This window comes from Cricetulus griseus, chromosome 4 (genome assembly GCF_003668045.3).
Source record: "Cricetulus griseus strain 17A/GY chromosome 4, alternate assembly CriGri-PICRH-1.0, whole genome shotgun sequence".
NCBI lineage: Eukaryota > Metazoa > Chordata > Mammalia > Rodentia > Cricetidae > Cricetulus > Cricetulus griseus.
Window position 1 is genome coordinate 139,808,241 of NC_048597.1, and position 21,178 is coordinate 139,829,418.

At 48.2% G+C, this 21,178-nt stretch overlaps 1 protein-coding gene across 1 annotated transcript in view; it reads left to right on the plus strand.

The window, feature by feature from the left end:
* The window catches only part of Igsf9b (immunoglobulin superfamily member 9B), a 44,957-nt gene that overhangs the window by 2,976 nt on the left and 20,803 nt on the right, over positions 1-21,178 (plus strand). The window contains exons 3-16 of the mRNA XM_035444204.1: positions 1,315-1,461; positions 6,198-6,349; positions 6,664-6,781; positions 7,816-7,957; positions 8,151-8,296; positions 11,882-12,024; positions 12,325-12,465; positions 12,552-12,668; positions 12,920-13,070; positions 13,928-14,039; positions 16,166-16,341; positions 17,763-17,989; positions 18,778-18,862; positions 20,951-21,112. Coding sequence (XP_035300095.1) covers positions 1,315-1,461; positions 6,198-6,349; positions 6,664-6,781; positions 7,816-7,957; positions 8,151-8,296; positions 11,882-12,024; positions 12,325-12,465; positions 12,552-12,668; positions 12,920-13,070; positions 13,928-14,039; positions 16,166-16,341; positions 17,763-17,989; positions 18,778-18,862; positions 20,951-21,112 — 2,019 coding nt within the window. The remainder of the gene's footprint in view (positions 1-1,314; positions 1,462-6,197; positions 6,350-6,663; positions 6,782-7,815; positions 7,958-8,150; positions 8,297-11,881; positions 12,025-12,324; positions 12,466-12,551; positions 12,669-12,919; positions 13,071-13,927; positions 14,040-16,165; positions 16,342-17,762; positions 17,990-18,777; positions 18,863-20,950; positions 21,113-21,178) is intronic.

The window sequence follows — 21,178 nt, forward strand, 5'->3', positions numbered from 1 at the left end:
CTGAATTACCTTCTCTGAGGATGCATCCATTCTTTTCCTTCCCTTCCTTCCTCCTCCTCCTCCTCTTCCTCCCTCCCTCCCTCCCTTCCTCCCTCCCTCCCTCCCTCTCCCTCCTCTCTCCCTCCCTCCCTCTCTCTCTCCTTCCCTCTCTCTCCCTCCCTCCTCTCTCTCTCCTTCCCTCCCTCCTCTCCTCCCTCCTTCCCTCCCTCCCTCCCTCCTTCCCTCTCTGTCTTCCTTCCTTTCCTCCTTCTATCCCTCCATTTCTCCTTCCTTCCCATGCTGGCAAGGGAACTCAAAGCATTGCACTTCCAAGCAAGTGCTATACTCTTGAACTCCACCCAACTTCTCTGTGACTCAGGGTCTCACTAAGTTGCCCATTCTGGCTCCTAGCTCACTATCCTCCCACCTTAGCCTCTTGAGTAGCAGGGATTATAGGCCTGTGTCACGTGCTAGGCCTTTTGCTGTTTGGCTTTCTTCTGAGCCTATGTCCTCCACCTTCCTTTTGGCCAGGATTAACTTTGATAGTCTTTTAAGGCAGGGTGGCATCAGAGTTCCTACAAGGAAGGCTTGACTCCAAGGTGGGGAGGCGAGCAGAGGAAGCTGTGGTTTTGGTTTGGATGAATGTGGGCTGGAGTGGAAGTGGGGCAAGCGGGGCCCCTGGGCTGCTTTGCCCACTGCAGTGTGGGCAGGGACTCTGCTATGCCCTATGTGTCACAGAGGTGGTTAAGAAAGAACCGCCAACCCTTGCCTTGCCTTCCCCTTCTAGGCTGGCCTTTGGGGGCATATGTGGTCTTTGTACTGGTAGCAGGAGTGGAAAGGACCCAAACATCTGGCCCTGGCCTGCCTCCCCTCTGCTTCTTAGGGAAGCCAGACAGAAGGAAGCTGGGTCAGACAAGTTCTGAGCATCCAGCAGGGACGAAGATATTGTGGGTTTGCTGGGCAACCCCAGTCTGTCCTTTTCTGTATCTTTCTTTTTCTCATCTCTGCATCCACCATGCCTTTCTTTTGTCCCAGATCTCCAAAAGAATGGGTACATTTTTAAGGAGCAGAGGCTATTGTCAGTGCCACACACAGCAAGTTGCCCTTATAGACTGGTGCAGGGCCATTGGGGGAGAGGCAGCGGTGCATAGTCAAGGCAGTTTACCTTTGTTCTCATTACCTGTTGCCTGTGGTAGCTGCTGAGTGCTATTTTGGGTCATGGGCGTGGAAGTGTCTGAAGGCTATGAAGGGTCCCTTTGCCTTTAGTGGGGGAGTGGGAGAGCTGATGGCTCAGCCTTATGGCTCACTGGGTTTTGTTCACTATGTCCCCCCCAGGCCGGGCCAGTCTTCATGACAAAGCATCTCTGCGGCTGGAGCAAGTGCGCTCAGAGGACCAGGGCTGGTACGAATGCAAAGTCCTTATGCTGGACCAGCAGTATGACACATTCCACAACGGCAGCTGGGTCCATCTCACCATTAACGGTGCGTCAACGTTTCTTCCTTGGAATGGCCAAGGAAGATGGCCTCCGGGCCTAATCTGGAGGAAGTGACTCTACTAAGAGGAGCCCCAGTAAGCCCCCAGCCCCATAAGATCTTGGTTCACATCTTCTTTACACCCTTCAGATGTGTTCCTGGAATTCATGGGTCAATAGCAAAAGGTTCCCCATGTGCAGGATGGCATCAGAGTTCCTCCCAGGAAGGCTTGAATTTGCTTCTGAGCATCAGGAGGTTTGAATTGGTCAGTATTGGTGTCAGCCTCGGATGACTTTGTTAGCCCAGGGAATGCCTTTTCTCAGGTAGAGTTCCTTGAATCTCAGCATGGCTCTTTCAGGTTGCTCACTTAGTCCTTGTTAAGAGGGTTTATTTGGGTAATAAGTACTAAGGGTCTGTTATGTTACTAGCCCCGCACCGGGTGATGGGTAAATGATGTTGAGTAAACCCAGACCCTTTTCCTGCTTGAACAGGGTTTGCCAGCTAATAAAATGTGAGAATCCTGGGAAGAAGAACTGTTTTAATGGCTGTCAGTTATTTATAGCTCATGTTAAATGAATTGTGCTATGCACAGATGCTTTTCAAGTATCTGACTCGGGCAAGGAGGCCTGGATGAGCTTGCTGAGCTCCAGGGCTGGTCTAGACTGGGGTGTCCTGGATCCACAATGGCGATGGTCTGAGGGACTGAGTTTTAAGGTCTCCATATAGGATGAGGTTTTAATAGCATACATGTATCTGGGAATATAGATGCTATGGCCCTGAGAATTGATGCTCCTAAATTAGAAATTTCTCTTGAGATGGTTCTGCCTTGAAGAGTTGTTCTCTCTCCCATTCCTAGTGGGGTTCTGCGAGACTCATACTCTGCCTGGGGTTCGGATCCTGTCCAGAGTCTGCGGAGAACAGAGAGTATTTTAGGTTTTTCTTAAGAGATATTTTTTTTTCAGTGTTGGAAATCAAACCCAGGGCCTTGTGCAGGCCAGGTATGCACTTTGCCAAAGTTATGTTCTCAGTCCCAGAAGAGATTATTTTAGCAGGAGTGTTGGCCTATAATGCAGGACACTTTAAAGTTGGTGACTCAAGGTCAGAGGCAGAACAGTCACTAGGTGTTGTTAGTTCCTGCTGTTGAAGGCAGATTTTAAACCTTGTGTGGATGTCTCCAGCAGCAAGCAGCTTTCTTGTGACCATCTGAGCCACTTATGTCCACAGGGCAATCTCCTCTCACCAGGGACACAAAGCAGATCGTAACTCAGAAGGTAGATTTGCTGCTCTGGGCTTTCATGATTGAACACCAAGTCAGAAGATTAGGCATCATCTCCTCCCACCCCCACCTGCCCTGTGCCTTTTCTTACTGCCTGAATCCACCCTGAGGCATGGCCTAGCTCTCACATCATCCTGATTGATAGTATCTATTCCAGGAACCCAAACACTAGCTCTGTAGCCAAGATTCATGTTTAGGAAGGTAGAGTTGTAGGAAACTTATGTTCTGCTGGAGATTGTCTTTGTTTGCGTGAGTTGATTATTCAGGCATTTCTAGTTTCTCAGGGTGGAATAGATGTGGATCAAGACATGCCAAAGATATGGCTTATTTTTTGAGCCCATTGCATATTAAGTCATTGTGGCCAGTTAAATCACCTCTCTGGGTTTCCGTTTCCTCAGAAAGAGTCTGTTTGCAGGATGTTGCAAGAATCAGTGGACTGCTTGCTGTGTGAGATGGTGTCTTGAGCACTAATCATCTGAGGGCAGCAATGGGCAAGAGAGCAGCCACATTTTTCACAGCGGGGAAAGTGCAAGCAGATCAAAATGTGGGTGGTAGGGATAGCTAGCTAGAAGGCACCTAGGACTACAGTCCTTTAAAAGTCTTTGCCAATCTACCAAAAGTTATCCATTCAAGACATATTTCCCAATGTGGAATATTTCTCTGTGGCAGGGGACATGACCCAATCCTGGTGTTTAAGGCTTCCAGTCATGTCAAGCAATGATTGCCTTGTACTTTCTGGAGCACAAAGGAGGAAGAGCCTCTGAGGACATGGCCTCTGCAGAAACCTGGCCAGGGAGGACCTTAGGCAAGAGCAGGGAGTGAAATGGGCAAGGTCCTTCCCTATAGGACTTCTGGGCATTTGGGAGCCCAAAGGAGGAGAGCACCGCAGTTAAGCAGTGCAGGCAGGCTGTGACGTGCAAGTGCTGGGAGGAGCCCTGAGGCGGAGCTACCAGGCCTTCATGTGCAGTTCACTATCACCCAGGAGCAGGCCAGGAAGATTCAGAGCAGAGCAGCATCCTCCATGAAAGAGAGCTCCCACCAAAGCCCCCATTTCTTCTCTTCCAAAATTTCTTCCTGTGTAAATATTTGCATTCTGGACAGAAAGAAGTGGATGCCAGCCTTTTGTCACATCTAGAGCAGAATGTATAGTGTCAGGCGTCTTGTGATAGGGGTGCCTTTGGAGATAAGAAATGGCCAGGATAAAAATAAGAGTTACGATAAATTGTCTCATTTGCCTCCTGTGTTTCTTTGAAGACTTATTGGGTGAAAACAATCCCAATTATTCTTTATCACATGTAAAATACCTCTGAAGCCCAAGCCGAGTTTTGCTTTAGGTCTAGTATATGGGTTGGAGGAGAGGCCAGCTTATTTCCAACCTGCACTATTAATTATAGGGCACTCGCAAGAGGAATTAAGCCTGGAAATGCAGCTGGCAAGCTAACACCTAATTCAGTAAATAATTGAGAGTCAAACCATTATTTTCCTGAAAACTTGAAATTGTTCAAAGTACTTTCCTGATTAGCACCTAAATAATAAAGTAATTATGTAATTAGTAATTAATTTGTCACTTCAGGACATAATTTAATTTATTATCTTTTCTTTTAAGCTTGACACCAGAGGTAATAGAGGCTGTGGTTGAGTTAACTGAATTTCAGGGGCAGGCTGGGTGAATGTAGGCTCTGGTATGAGCACACATTCTCAGTGCCTGGAGGCTGGAGTCTCAGGACACCTTGACAAGGACTTGGGAAGGTCCCTGTCACCATTGCTTTTAGTGTCTTTCTGAACATTGGCTGCGCACCGTGTTTCTTGGGAATGTATGTTTTATGTGATGCAATGTCCTTCTTTATTCATCCTGTAGCTCCAAGTGTCCTGTGTCCCCACCTAAGTTATAGGTGTTGGAGATTCGAGGCCAACGTGGTCCTGCTTGGTCTTGCTTCCAAGAGGATGTATGTACTTGCATTTGTATTGAACTATAGACATGTGTGTTGTAGGTCTTCATTCAGTTACTTATTTCATTCATTTTTCCATTCACGAAATGTTTGTTGAGCACTGTACATCCAGGAGCCACAGGAGATTTGAGTATTCAGTGGCACTAGGAAAAGGCACCTGCTCACATGAAGCAATGAAATGGGATCTGAATATAGAGTTGCAGGCTGAGCAAGAGCTCTGCAAGTGATGGTCTTGAGGTTGGCTTTCTTGCTGCAGAGGAGACACAGAGAGCCAGAGTTGTTAGAGTCTGCCAGAGAGCATGTCCAGGAGATGCAGCTAGTGTAGGCAGGACCCAATCCAGCACTCTGACTGACTCTTGGTGCACAACTATGTAGAGGGGGAAGCAGTCTTTCTGAAGCTCTTCCTTTGTCTTCAGACTACAGCTCCCAGGTGTGATGATGGCAGTAGTGATGGCAGAGCAATCAGAGTTTGCTGTAAGCATTTGTCTGCATTTTACACAAGATATTTCATAAACCTTATCTTTTTTTTTTTAATCACCTACATCAGTTCTGGAGGTTGGAGGATTTAGAGAAAGCCCAGAGAGTCTTGAGGAACCTGTCTGGGATTATATGGTAGGCTAGTATTTGAACTTGGATCCTTGAGAGGAACCCAGGATGGTTTTGGTGCTAGTATTCAGAATAGCCATTTTGGAAGAGCATGGAACCAATAGTCTGAGAGGTCAAAGTTGACCAGATTGTCTCTGCAAGCAGCTCAGGCAAAGGATGCTGAGTTTCTTAAAAGCCGATTATCCAAACAGGATGGAGTGTTAATCATACCGTCAGTGCACAGGAGAGGATAACCTCATGTAATCAGGGGGGAATTAAGAACGTAGTAGCCTGTGGAATTCACTACTCATCTTTATCCACAGGAGCCAAAGAGGAGGAGGTAGACAGGTGGGAGATTGTTCCCTGCCTGTGGAATGAGGTAAAAGTAAGATTGTGCATCCTTTAGCCTGGGACCTGTATTAGGCCTTGATGGGATTCAATCAAGAAATCTCCTGTGGATGAATGGGCTTGGTGGAGTGGGAGACCCTGTGTATCATGATTATCTTGAAGGGAGGTGTGAGATTCTTCAGTCTTGTTTGTCATGTTCCTAGCACTGAACACATCAGCTTCCCAATAGTAGGTGTTCTTAAATACTTTACTGGGTAGTAGCTAAGTTCAGCCGGATAAGTATAGAATTTGGAGATAGCCAGACTGAGAGTAGGTCAAAGTTGACCAGATTGTCTCTGGAGGCAGGGTCAGACAAAGGGTGCTGAGTCTCTTAAAAGCCCATAATCCAAACAGGATGGAGTGTTAATCGTACTTTCAGAGCATTGGGGAGGATACCCTCACATAATCTTTAGGTCCTAGGCCATGCCACCTCCATGATGTATTATAGGAGGTAGAAGTTTATGCACTGTTTTTGTTCCTTGCATACTTCAGAGTTCTAAGCACTGGTGGATGGAGTCCATCTCTCACTTTCCTGGTGTTCTTTGCAGCCCCTCCCACCTTTACAGAAACACCCCCCCAGTACATTGAGGCCAAGGAAGGGGGAAGTATTACCATGACTTGTACAGCTTTTGGGAACCCTAAGCCCATCGTCACCTGGCTCAAGGAAGGGACCCTCCTCGGTGCTAGTGGAAAGTACCAGGTGAGTGCAGCTCTCACCTGGGTACCAAAACCACCCTTCCTCATCCTCTCTCCCTGCCAATCTCCCATCTAAGGCAGCTGACCACTGATGTTATGTGTACAGGCCCAGAGTAGAGGCAGGCAAGCTAATGGTCTGACTTGACTGTGAGCATTCTGCTGCCCTTAGGAGGGAGATGAATGAGGAGGGCCTTGTCCCTGGCTGCCCCTGAATATGAGCCGCTGAGGCCATTTCCAGCTTCTCGGAGCTCTTCTCTTTGCTTAAGAGACATGTTGGTGAGGCCAACAGGTGATGTTAGGTTCTTTCTGTGCTCCTAGGTGAGTGACGGTAGCCTGACGGTGACATCAGTCAGTCGGGAAGACAGAGGTGCCTATACCTGCCGAGCATACAGCATCCAGGGTGAGGCTGTGCACACAACTCATCTGCTTGTTCAAGGTAGGGAGACTTTTTCAGCCCCTGTCTCTGGAACTTTAGGAGGCCTCCAGGCCTGCTGAACCATGGAGAATATTTTCTCAGGGTGTAGCCTGCCCAACTGGGGACAGTAGAGGACCTGGGGGGGGGGGGACTGTCTCACATATATCATTTATCCTGTCTCCCACCCTGGTCAGCTTGGAAATGGTGTAGCAAGGAGACAGGGACTGTGCTGAGCTGTTTCTGAGAGTGCATTCCTGCTATGTCTCCACCTTCCTCAGAGAGGAGACACCCTTGGGTCATCTATCCATCAGTGACATCATCAATATGTAAAGATAGGACAGTAATCTAAAGCACCTGACATTTAAACAACACCAGGGATTTTGAGTAAAGCTGGGTTCTGTAGTCTGCTTTGAGATGCTGGCCTGTCTTTTTGGCCCCAGAGTATCCTGAAAGGGGCTGAGCATTCACTACTCAGGATGGGAAGGGTGCCAGTAGGGGGTCTCTGCATGCTGGAGTCACAGTGGGAATTAAGGGCAGTTGTGTCTAGTTGGTGGTGACATTCTCTCCTTTGGCTTCTGAGGGCTGAGCAGGAGTTGAGGCAGATGGTGGAAAGCAACAATACCACTCCAAGGGAGGGCCAAAGCCCAGCTCTGCTGAGGTCTGGCTTACCAGTCCCAATGCTTGGTGGATTTTGCCTCTCTGCTCCCCAGACTCCTTTCCTGAGTGGCTTGAACCTCTGACTGGAGAATAGTACAAGGTTCTGTCTACTTCAGAGATAATCAGGCCTCATCCCTTCTAGCCTGAGCTGTGTTGGAGAGAGCTGGGCAAGAAAGGTATATGAGGCTATAAATGGCTAGTCTGGAAATCATGGAGCCACTGCAGATGTGGTACTGAAGGGTACCTGAGCCTCCAAGTAGCTGGAAGCATTTCCACGATGACTGCCTGGGCCCTGCTGGCTGGACACCCTGTCTTGAGCATCCCAGAGCTTCCTGGGAGGCCTGGCATGGCAGCCCTCCCAATCAGGAGAGGTGATGTTTATTCCCTGTTCTCTCCAGGGCCTCCCTTCATCGTTTCCCCTCCTGAGAACATCACCGTCAACATCTCCCAGGATGCTCTGCTTACCTGCAGGGCAGAGGCGTATCCCGGCAACCTCACCTACACCTGGTACTGGCAGGATGAGAACGTCTACTTCCAGAAGTGAGTAGCGCCCTACTCTAAACCTCTCACATGGGTCCCCACAGACCACTGCCTTGAGAGAGGGGCCCTGGAAGTGCTTGGGAACCCAAAGTTTCCTTGCTGCCTCTAGGGGAGGTAAAGGGACTCATTGCTACCTTGCTTGTATTTCTGCCAACATCCCTCTTCCCCTTGCCTGCTTGTCATTGTTTTTCAGTGACCTGAAGCTAAGGGTGCGGATACTGATTGATGGGACACTGATCATCTTCCGAGTGAAGCCAGAGGATGCTGGAAAGTATACCTGTGTCCCTAGCAACAGCCTGGGGCGCTCCCCCTCTGCGTCAGCATACCTGACTGTGCAGTGTGAGTAGGGCTGAGGGAGGGTGTTCTGGGCATTCTAGTAGGTGCAAGCTGCACTAACTACATTGGAAGTTGAAGACCCAGCATGTTTCTGAGGACTAGAGGAACACCTGAAGGAGGACTGGTCCTCCTCTAGAGGAGGCCATGACCAGTCTGGCCAATAGAATGAACTGATCCTGGCAGAGGATGTCTGTGGGCTGGCTGGTCATCACTTGGTGTCACCCAATTCATTGATTCAAAATTAGGTCATGTTCAAGGATAAACAGACCTGAGCTTTTGCCATTCAGTATGGTAGTCCTTGTGTTATTGAGTACTAGTTTATACCTGGACCTTGAGCTAGTTGCTACTGGACACATTTTCCTAGTTGTCTGAGGGAGAAGGGTGTAGATGGAAATTTCTGTCCTGCCAAGTCTCATGGCTGTTTAGTCCCAAATAAACACACAGAGGCTTACATTAATTATAAATTGTTTGGCCGATGACTCAGGCTTCTTATTGGCTAGCTCTCTCTTAATTATTAACCCATTTCTATTAATCTGTGTATCATTGCAGAGCAACCTTGGGTGACTCTCCAGGCAGCCAGCTGTTTCTGTCATCTCACATTTTTTTGGAAGTCACTTGCTCGCACTTCCTGTTTACTCAGTTAATATTATTTCCTTGGATCTCTGAGGGAGTTGAAGACTAGATAGTATAGTTATAGTTTTCCTTGTTTACCAGACTCAGTAAAGGAACTCACTAAAGTTGTGTTAAGTGTAATAGGTTTGAAAGACATTAAAAGATAATTTGATAATGCAAATTAGAATAGAAAGTAAATTAGGCACAAGACTTTGGACTCATCAAGACAGAATAGATAAGGGAGTACTTTCTCTGAATTTGTCAAATGCTAATTGACTAGACATTGTTGATATACATTTGTCTCTATATATCATATATAGTTATTATAGTTATTGTATATAGTTTTTCTTATATTAGTTATAACCTTTTTAAAATTTTAGAGATAAAAGGGGATATGTGGTGATATCTTGCTTGTACAAATAAAGCCTGTCTGAGGGTCAGAGAATGGAGCTTGCACTAGCTAACCATAGAGGTCTGGAGGTCTGTACAGACAGACAGGAAGTGAGGTAACTGAACAGAAACAGGATATAAGCAGGCAGAAAGAGGAACTTGTCAGCTGAGATGCTAGGTAAGGCGTGGCTGTGGCTTGCTCCTTCTCTCTGATCTCTCAGCGTTTTTCTCCATATCTGATCCTGGGATTTTATTAATTAGACCAATTAAGAACTCCATTTACAGAAGAATTAGTTTCTCTGCTGGTTGTACTCTGCTTCTATACCTGGCTCCCTTCTGACTACATAGTCCCTCTATTTTAGGGCTGTGAGATTCTAATCAATGGGATGCTGTTCTGCCAGACCCACAGAGGGCTTCTGTGTGAGCCCTAGATCCTACCTAGTATTAGTACTTGGGCGCCTTGGGTTACTTTCCAATCTCATGACAAGCTGGACATTGTGACAGAGTGAGATGGGAAGATAGGTAATGAAGATTAATATCTTCCTTTTGCCTCATGGATGGCCTTGTTACTCAGGCAACAAAGGCTGCAGGTTGTTGCTATAGGTGACAGACCTCCATTATTAGAATGCTGCTGTGACAGAATTATATACACTCTAGGACATGGAGTGGCAGGAGTGAACAATGTAACATGGTGATCTAAGTCAGCCTCTAAGCTGAGGACAGCTAGAGGAACAATTGGTGGCCTTGGGAGCCATCCACCCCCATGGCTGCATAGGTCTGAGTGTTTGCATGTTGAACAGGCAAGTTCACAGCGGTAAAGCTCTATTGGGTTTGCTGTGTCCCACCTCACTCTTCAATGGTATGTGTTTTCTCATTTCTGTGGGATGACTTTGCTGGTAGAAGCAAAGGCCTCATTCTCTTGCACTGCTGACAACTCATAAGGATTTATAGCATGCTATGGTGCAAGTTCTAGACTTTTATGAGTTGGGAAGCCCAGGACACTGGGTGTATCCCCCTAGACCTATAGTAGGAAAAGCAGGGACTGCATGTGCTCATGCAGTCCCCTGGGGACTACAGGAAGGGGCTGCTTCATTTTGCAGGTGTGTATCTTACTCTGGGCTGGATGCAGGCAGTGCCACATGAGCTAGAAGGTGGCAGTGATGCAGGAGTGAGCAAGCCAACAGGGTTCAGCCTTCAGAAGGATGCCAAACCAACCAAGATGAAGGCTCCATCCTTGGAGCTGTGGGCCACTATTCTATTGCAGAGGAATTTTGGTTTCCCTGGCTCTCCTCAGCACCACCATCACCACCCACTCCCACTTGTCCCTTTTTACCCCCTTCCTCCCTTCAAAGGGAATCCAGGGAGTTGAGATTTATAGGTGGGTGAGACAAGAATCTTTATTTCTGCTAAAGAGCAGTGCTCAGAGTATTTCCCATTCATAAACCCTTTGAAAACCTTGGAGGAATAAAAAAAAGACTATCATACAAAAGTAGGAAGCTACATCTAAATATATAACTTGGCCTGGTATTTATGTAAGGCTCTCCTCAGAAGAGCTCAGAATGCTTAAAAGGCACCAACCAGCTCATTCATCACAGCCTTCCTGGCTCTGGATCTTTCTCCTTTGTAGCCCCAGGGGTCTTGGGGAGAAATGAGAAGATGTAACTAAACTTTCAGCACAGGACTACCGGGCCTCTCACTATCTGTTCTGGCGCCATGGTGGACTTTACCTTTAACTGCAGAGTCAAGTGGGATACTGAAGCCAAGGGAGGCCAGATGTTCTGCAGGAGGAATTCCAACCATTATGCTTTGGGCAATATTGCACATAGAAGTGACATTGCTCTTTTGGTTTAGGATATGAAGTAATTAACTGCTTACTCTGGAGAAATGTCAGGATACAAAGTAATTGGAGAAGTGCATGGTCATTGTTGGCTTGGCAGGGCTGGGGTAAAGTCTGGTGAGAGCCATTTCCAAGTTCTGAAGACTAGGGTCATTTAAAATGTGCCTTTGAATGCACATATCGTGTTTGTCTTTCTGGGTCTGGGTTACTTCACTCAGGATGGCACTCTCTAGTTCCATCCATTTGCCTGCAACTTTCAAGATACCACTTTTTTTTAATTATTATTTTATCACTGAGTAATATTCCATTGTGTAAGTGTACCACATTTTCCTTATCCATTCTTCAGTTGAGGAGCATCTAGGTTGATTCCAGGTTATGGCTATTAAGAATAATGCTGCTATGAACATAGTTGAGCAAGTGTCCTTGTGGTGTGAGTGTGCATCCTTTGGGTATATGCCCGACAGTGGTATTGCTGGGTCTTAGCCTCCACTCATTCTTGAGCATCCCAAGGTTCTTAAAAGCATAGTAAGTTGGTCAGATGAAAGAAGTGTGAGCCTGTTGTGTGTGGCCCCTAGGCTGTAAGTGCCAGAGAAGTGGGCTTGTTGGTGGCCCTAGCTCCTAGCACTGTGTTGAACGTTGGGAATCTGAAGTAGTAGTTGTAAAGGTTCTTTTGTAGGCCTCGGGAGTGTGCACTGGCTCACCCTCTGCTTTGATTGCTCATATGGCTTCTCAAACCACCCCTTTCACAGACCCAGCCCGTGTCCTCAACATGCCCCCTGTCATTTATGTGCCCGTGGGAATCCATGGCTATATCCGCTGTCCTGTAGATGCAGAGCCACCTGCTACTGTGGTGAAGTGGAATAAGGATGGCCGGCCACTGCAAGTAGAGAAGGTACGAGTGGGATGCACGTTGGGACTTGGAATGAGGAGCATCCTTCTGACAATAGAGATGCTGCCTCTGGGCTCTGGTTCTCTGCCAGCCCACTCCTCCTAAAAAGCCTAGGAAAACAAAGAGCAATGATCTGGCAGGAGTTTGGCTGCAGTCCATGCCCACAGGGGATGCCAGTGCCAGATGAACTGCTATTCTGTCCTAGACTTGGTCTAGCCCAGCTCAAACCCTGCCTGGAAGTGGTTGGGGTGCAGCGCCTGTGTCCTGACCATGGTTCCCTGCTCTCTTATCTATGTCTGGCAGAACTTGGGTTGGACCTTGATGGATGATGGCTCTATTAGAATTGAAGAGGCCACAGAGGAGGCTCTTGGCACTTACACCTGTGTGCCTTACAACACCTTGGGGACTATGGGCCAGTCTGCCCCTGCACGGCTTGTCCTGAAGGTGAGTCTCCAGGACTGTGCATGGCCCCTGTGGTGGGCAGTCTTCCTGTGGGCAACCTTTCACACCTGTCTCTGGGCTTCCATTAGGACCCCCCGTATTTCACGGTGCTACCAGGCTGGGAGTACAGGCAGGAGGCCGGCCGGGAGCTGCTCATCCCCTGTGCAGCTGCAGGGGACCCTTTCCCTGTCATCACCTGGAGGAAGGTACCTGGGCTTTGACACTCTTGCACTGTGGGGGAGGCAGGGAAGATCCAGTGATGGTTCTGCTTGGACCTGTGTGGACAGGCCAGATGTTAGGAGGAGAGGCAACATTAGTGGATAGTGGTGGGGTGTTGGCAATGGGCTCAGGAATTGCAACCCCATCTTCATCCTCTTCAGACTCCTGAGTTGTAAGCGCTCATCCCTTAACCTGAATCCCTGCTCCCATCCTCTTCCCTGCTCCTTGTTTGGCTAAGGTAGGGAAACCCAGCAGAAGCAAGCACAACGCCCTGCCCAGCGGGAGTCTCCAGTTTCGTGCCCTGAGTAAGGAGGACCACGGGGAGTGGGAATGTGTTGCCACCAATGTGGTCACAAGCATCACTGCCAGCACCCACCTCACTGTCATCGGTACGTGCTTGGGTAGGCCATCTGGGGTGACTTTTCTCACTCTGCAGGTGTCTTTCCTAAGTCAGACTAAGGACTACAACCTGAAACCCTTGGCCTCAGGGGATTCTGGCAGGGAGGGTCAGGATCCACATTTGTTTGTCCTGTCTTGGGGAGGGCAGGCCTGTGGAAACTGGAGTAGAAAGAGTGAGAATCAGATGTGGCTCCTTAGCCAGGCCCTGAGCTGCCTGGGGACAGGGCTGGTGTCCGTAGCCTGGGGCAGGAGGAAGTGACTAATACTCCTTGTTCTGATTACTCAGGACATGTCAGCCTATGTGTACCCTGCCCCTTTGGGGCTTGACAGTTACAGTTGTACTCAAAGCCAATACAGTATTTTTCTGCTAGTTTAGGCAGAATAAAGTGGTCTGCATTTTGTCATTCACAACCTAGCCAGGGAGCTTCTGCTCAGAGTTATATCCTTCCTACCTGGTTGGTGCTGACTTTATACCTGGGCCACTGTTGTCTGTTGTGTGGGACATGGCCATCTCTTGTAGCTAGAGATTAAGGAGATGTGATTTTTGGGTTTCCCAGGATGTCAAGGGAATGGTTTTTAGTTCACAAGATGCATGGGAATTTGGTCAGGATGAGAAAGATTCTGTTTTTCCTCTGGCCCATGTTCCTGCTGGTGATGCTAGGCTTTGTAGTGGGTGGGCTTTTCTTTCTGACTCCAGCAGGGCCAAAGTGGGCCTGGGATCCTGCCCTGGCTGCTGGCGCTTCTTGGTACTACATGCTTTGACCTCTCCTGGATCTCCTGCAAGATGATGGGAATGAGCAAATAGGCTCAGCTTCTTTTGGTCTGAGCTGTCTTCCTTGGTCTCCAGGCACCAGTCCCCATGCCCCAGGCAGTGTCCGGGTCCAGGTCTCCATGACAACTGCCAATGTGTCCTGGGAGCCAGGCTATGATGGAGGCTACGAGCAGACATTCTCAGTTTGGTACGGACCTCTGTGAGTCAGCCCCGCATGCTTTGCTCTCTGCTTCTCCCTCCCTTGCCCCAAGTAGGGCATCCAGTTTGCCCCATCCCATCCCATCCCATCCCATTAAATCAGTCCCATCCCATCCTGGGGTGGGTGGTGGGCCCAAGGAGACTAGGATCTGTACTTGCCAGCTCTGCAGATAGTCGAGTGGGCCAGGCAGTGATGGAGTTCTTAAGGATGCTAGGGATGTCTATAAAGGACTCAGTGCATCCTTATAGTACCACCCTGGAGGTTAGAATGCTGATTTGGGCTTAAATCATCCCATCCCCGCTCTACTCTCTCTTTGGTATCTCTCAGTGCCCCCTGATTTCATGTCTTACTTCAGTCTTTCTCTAGGTTCCTAACCTTGACAGTGTTGTAAAATAGCACATGAAGTGTAGGGTCTAGTTTTTATTCTGTTCCTTGCCAGGAGGTCCCAGGTACCAGTTAGGAGAGCAGGTGCTCTCATCCCTGCCCTTGCCTCCACTGTCCATATTTTCTCTAGGATTTTGTACAGGTCATTTTCATGTCTGGTATCAAACCAGATCAGTGAATTAAGTTCCTTGCCCAAACCTCAGGGTAGCTAGACCTCACAAATGCATGGACCAGGATGAGGACCCAAGGCATGGGATGCTGTGAAGAGAAGCTGAGTGGCTCTCCCTTCCTTTCCACATCTCTTGGGCTTCTCATGGCTGACATTTCTGTCCCGACCGGGAACTGGAGCCTCCAGCTTCACAGACTTCCTCAAGTGGGGAAGATGAACTGTTTACTTCCTTCTCCTTCAGCCTGTTCAGTCTGAATCTGGGGAGGAGGAACCAGCACATGTAGACCTCAGAGCGAGGCTTCAACAGCATGGGCTTGAGGGGGTCTTCTGTTTCCCTGGCAGTTTTCAGATTGTATGCATATCAGGGGAGTTTTGAGATCCCTGTGGATGAACTGTACCTGGATTGTCTGTGTCCCTCAGAGTTGGGCAAGGGTGTCATGTGGTGTGGCATAGCTGTTTGCTGGGATAGACGGGGGACATTTGGGCACAGATATGGGCTCCCTTGTGGCCTGTGGTGCTGTTCTACACTGCTGCTCATCTATACCACCTTTTACCACATTCTGTTCACTTGCTTTTGGGAGGGAAGGGCAGTTGCCAAGGTAGATGAGGTTTTCTCCTTCTATCTGGCAGGCCCTAGCTAATTGTACTGATATAGTCATTTGGCTCCTGCTGATTTTTCCTCTCCCCCCCCCCGTTTCCTTCCCATGCTTTCTTTTGGTTCTGCCCACATTGTTGGGCATACCCAGTAGCAGTGAGTCTTAAAACCTAGAAAGGAACCTGTGGGTTCAGGTTGAGTTACAGCTCAGGGCTGCATCGAGCAGGCCAGTTACCCAGGACAATGTCTCCTCCCTGTGGTGTCATCTGGAACTGCACCTGCAGCAGGTGGCTTCCTTGATTATTGGGAGTTGAGGAGGAGGGTGGCTTTGGAGTGGAAAACCTCACCCCCACTTTCTTTACTCTCCATCATTGTAACTTTCCCCTTGGCTGTTATTTTTAGCCTTTAAGGCTACAGGAGACCAGGTCCTACCACAAAGCAAACCCTGATCATTTTTGTTACATGCCTTGGAGATCCTCAGATGATGACCCAAGTTGGAGTGGAGCATCCTGGGTGATGGGCCCCATTTTTGTCTCTCCCTGGTAGGGTAGATAGTCAAGGTTATCTGGGATCCTTTTCTAGTCATGTCATTGCCCAGTTGCCCATCCTCAAATGCAGTGTCCCTAGTCTATCAAGACAGAGCCCATTTATAAAGCAGTGCTTACAGGGGGATTCTCTCACAGTGCAATTGGTAACCTGACCAGTATCTTTAGCATGGTTTATACCTGAGGACATCTTTTCACTGGGCAGGTACCACAGTTGGGTGTGCCCTGCTGCCATGAAAGCTGGCATAGCCAGAGCTGGGCAGGTAGCCCCACCTTGGTCATCCCTCTTCCTGCCCTTGAACCTGGGGATGCTTGTACTTCCACTGCCTTTTCCTTGGGGACCTTGCATGCATGCTATTCTCTCCAGTGTGACCCACCCCACCTCCTTCTCCCCCATCCTCTCTCTCTCTCTTTTGGCCAGGATGAAGCGGGCTCAGTTTGGGCCCCACGACTGGCTGTCCTTGTCAGTGCCACCGGGCCCCAGCTGGTTGCTGGTAGACAGCCTGGAGCCTGAGACTGCATACCAGTTCAGTGTCCTGGCCCAGAACAGGCTGGGAACCAGCGCCTTCAGTGAGGTGGTCACTGTGAACACTTTAGGTGAGGCCCTGGGCTGGTATGTATTGGGGCTATTTCCTAGCAGACATAGGCTACATAAAGGTGATGGTAGTAATAGGGCTTAGTGTGTGCCAGGTCCTTACTAAGTGTTCTCTGTAATGATTTCTTCTGATCTCCCTGGAAGTATTTGCCATATTCTTTTGTTGGGTCTGCCTGATCCCATATGGTGGCATTTTGGCTATGTTCCCGTTGAACCCTCAGATGGAGTGGAGAGGTTCAATAGCATGTATGAATGTTTGGCAGTTTTACAAGGGGATGGGGAGTTCTTTTGAGTTATCTGACTGCAGTTGTATGTCTTCTGGGGGTCCAAGAGCAGGCCTTGGCAAGCAGACTCTTCTCTGGTGGACTGGAGGTCATGGCTCCAGCCCCCTTTCTGTCCCATGGATGGCAGCTGTAAAATGATCACCCCAAACTGAAGTTCCTGTTCGAAACTGAAATTCCTCTACTGGGTTTCATTTTGTTTGTTTTTGAATCGGTTCTCACTGTGTAGCCCTGGAACTCATTTTGTAATAAGCTGGCTTGAACTCAACTGTTCAACTGATCTGCCTGTCTCTGCCTCCCAAGAGTTGGGATTAAATGTGTACACCACCAAGCCTGACCTGGGCCTCATTTTGGGTTCGAAGGCCCCAAATGGAATCAAAAGTATGGCTTATGTGTTGTGAGAAGAGCTTACCAGTCTTGGGATGAGAACAGCAGATAAATCGTGTACTTCTTGGTAGTGGGGAAAGCATCAGAGGAAACCACATCTGAGAAATGTGTCATTAAGCAATGAAGTCATTGTGTAGATGGCATAGCACACAAGATGATGATGCAACCAAGAAATACAGTGAACTTTAGATCCATGGAGCTGATGCTGGCAGAACAGGGTGGGCTGTTTCCACTGGGAATCTTTCTGTTGTTGGAGTACACTCTAGCCATAAAAAATATAGTATAGTAAATACATAATGTTATGTGTCCTGCAGTGCCATAGATTTGTTCACACCAATGTACATTAAGTATGTGAGGAACCTGTTATTCTCTATTACAGTGTTTACTCTTTTACTAGCTGATAGGAATTTTTCAGCTCCGTAATTTCATGGGGCCACCATTGGGGATGTTGCTGATGTAGGTGTTATGTGGCATGTGACTGTACTCTGCACTAGATTCTTCTCTCTTCTCCATGGTGCTTGATGCTTCCTCCCTTTTGAGGAGGTTTTTAGTTGTCTTGCAGTTGTCCTATTATGAAAAAAGTCCCAGGGCTCTGGGTCACCAGCCCTGACTTCTCTTTCCTAGAGACAGGAGGGTTACTGTAGGTCATGCCCTCTTACCTCTCTGAAACAAACTCATTCTTCATTAGCCTCTGTTTCCCACATTGGGTTGGGGATCTGTGGCCATCATCTTTCTTCTTCCTTTTCCTTCTGTAGCATTCCCTGTTACAACTCCAGAACCCCTGGTGCTGGTGACCCCACCAAGGTGCCTCACAGCCAACCGGACCCAGCAGGGTGTGCTCCTGTCCTGGCTCCCACCTGCCAACCACAGTTTCCCCATTGACCGATATATCATGGAGTTCCGAGTTGGGGAGCGCTGGGAGATGCTAGATGATGGCATTCCAGGCACTGATGGAGACTTTTTTGCCAAGGATCTGTCACAGGTAGGGACTTTAATTTTCTTGCCTCTTATTCCCAGTTTCTGGAATTGTCATGACTATTTGTAAAGCCACTGACCATCAAGTGATCCACCTCAGGAGCATAAGGTCAATCTCTGCACTGGCCCTCTTTATTTGGGGTCTTAGACTCTACCTAGTCTGAGGGTTGGATTGGTCCCCACACCAGAGCTATCTTAGTGGCATTGGGGACCAGTACTACACAGATGGTTTTCCTCAAATACAGACCCTTACTAGGGTAAGGCAGGGTGAGGCCAGTAGGAATCATCAGACCCTCAGTTTCCTGGGTTCCATCTGGGGTGGCCTAAGGAGGCTCTAGAAAGGTGTCTTTTAGGCTGGCCAAGAGAAGGGCTCTTCTATTAATAATTCAGAGTCCTGGAAGAAAATACATTTCCTCTTTCTTTTTTTTTTTGTAGACATCTTTTTTCTTGAGAGAGAAAGCAGCTTGCTTCCTAGATAGAAGAGCTCTCATGTATCTTTCTATTTCTCCTTTCCTGAATGTTCCTTATGGCCACTGGAATTGACTCATGATGCCGTTTAAGAGTCCATCATGCATCTATCTTTGCAATTTTCATTGGCCTCATGTGTGCAGCTCAAAGCCCATAGCCTGAATGGTGGGAATATGCACACTATAACATTGGCCATTGCAAGCAGTCACCATTATACACTTCCTGGGACCAGTGCTCTGGGTACTCTGTTCTGTGGAAGCCATGCACAGGGTCAGTGGCTGTGGTCCTAAGCCCTGTAGCTGACTGGGTATTGTCCCTGGATTGCAGGATACCTGGTATGAGTTCCGGGTTTTGGCTGTCATGCAGGATCTGATTAGCGAGCCCAGCAACATCGCCGGTGTCTCCAGCACAGGTACTTTTGGGTCCCCAGATTGTCTAACAGCAACCAGGACATAAGCCTTAGAGCCACATGAGAATCCTTTTGTGGAATAGATAATCTGGGAGGACAGGCTGGGTTAGAAACATAAGTAGGAGTCTAGTTGAAACCTTGTGAGTCCTAGCATTTCTGAAGTCCATCAGATTTGTGATTCCATGACATGTAACATTTTATGCCACCTTGGAGCTGGGCTTCTGATACTTTTGTAAGATGGCTGAGAAAGGAAATCCATTTCATCTTGTCAGTGTGTGCTGCTTGCTATACATTTTCTGTTTGCTCTCGAGCTATGCTGTGTGATGGGGCGGGCACCATGAATTAGAGGGAGGATGCAGCAGGTCAACAAGTGTTTGTTGGATGCCTATTATAGGCTTCCTTATAATTATGTGGGTTTTATTTGGAAAATTGTTGTTTGGTGTTGTTTTCCTTCCTTCCTTCCTCTCCCTAGAGGGTTTTTTTTTTTTTCAGACTAAATAAAGCCAACTCCCAGCATTTTCTCCATTTATCTTTCTTTTTCTTGGCACTGGTCCCATTTGCACATATCTTCGCTCCATTCCAGAGTTCCTGAAACACAGCAGAGACCCTCTACAGGGAAGTGGTGTCCTTGGGAGAGGCTCTTGCTTAGTAAGCCAGCCAAGGCACCATTTCCTTGGGTGCAGCATGTAGTTAGATCCCTGAGACCAAGTTGCAGAGGCCTTGGTGAGAAAGCTCTTATAGGGAGCTTCTTGGAGTTTCAAAAGCATTGGTGTGAGCAGATGGGAGGAGAGAAGTGGAGCCAAGGGCACATGGGGAAGGGGAGAGTGTGACTCTTTCTTTCTTTCTTTCTTTCTTTCTTTCTTTCTTTCTTTCTTTCTTCCTTTCCTTTCTGTATTTGGTACCCTGGGGTTTATGTAAACTCAAGTTATCTCCCATAGGCAGCAAAGCTGAGCTGCTTCTGTTTTGGCTGCCCTCCAGGGAAGAGACTCAGAGAGATGGAAGAACATAGAAAAATAGCTTCCAGCAAGAGCCAAAGTAGAGGACTCGAGGGTTTTACATACTCAGTTCCATGAACCGTTCTTACTCAGTAGCCTTGCCTGGCCCCCCAAAGTAAAGGAAGCATGCCTAGTTAGACAGTCTTGTATAGGTGAATGAGGCTGCAGCAATAGCAGCATTCTCTGTAGTTAACTCCTCTATTTTCCAAGACTATGGTCCATCAGTGTGTGGATTCTTTCTATCCATTATCATTATTGACATGGCAGTGAACTCTGGCCAGCCATATCACAATGTTCTGAGTTTCCCTTCAGTGTTCTTTAAAAGTGGCACTTACTGATCCCATGGCCTATGTGTACAGAACAATGGGCTTGGGTTTGGCCCTGGCTCTGTCACTAACTGGCCTGTGAATCCTGCATAGACCTGTGGAAGGGGGAACTGAGCCCATCCTCTCTACAGCTCCAGTCGGCTTCTGGCTAAGATATACTAGTCCTTGCTGTAGGAATCTACCAGCCTGTACTATAAGGAGTTAGAAGACGGATGGGCCTATATTCTATCCTAACAGTTCCTCTCCCTGATTTAGAATTGCATTCCCAAGGTATCTTCATTCTATAGATGGCATGGGAGAAAGCAGGAAATCCTGACTGGAAATTGGAACAATTGTGCTCCTGTTAGGGTACTAATAGCGGAGTGAGCCAGTCCCTCAAGCTTCACCAGTTAGAGAATGGGAGTGTGGATAAAGCTCACAGAGTTACTAAGGGAGGCCTGATAGATGTATGGGAATGATTTGCCACTGACAGTGATAAACAGCTATAGAAGATGACTGCGGACTATCCTCAGGAGGGAAGATGTGGGTGCCATTTCTTCTTTGTAAGCTACAAGGAAGTTACTTGACTCTCATAGACTGTCCCTTTCTTACCTCTTTTCACACTGCTGCACCAGCCTCTTTAAAAGCTCATGTTAGAACCATGTGTGGAGGCCAGGCCCCAGCCCTGTCTGCCCTAGGGAAAAGGCCCTAGGGATCGATCAAATGTCAGAATAGGTGGGGAAAACTCTGGCAGGCAAGAGACCCATGAGTGCTTCTGGCCTTCCTTGCAGACATCTTCCCACAGCCAGACCTGACCGACGATGGGCTGGCCCGGCCAGTGTTGGCTGGGATTGTGGCCACCATCTGCTTCCTGGCAGCTGCCATCCTCTTCAGCACTCTGGCTGCCTGCTTTGTCAACAAGCAGCGTAAGCGCAAACTCAAGCGGAAGAAAGGTAGGTGTTTGTCTTCCCTCCATGTTTGGCTAAGGTTCTTTAGGAGGAGGCAGGCAAACCACTTGT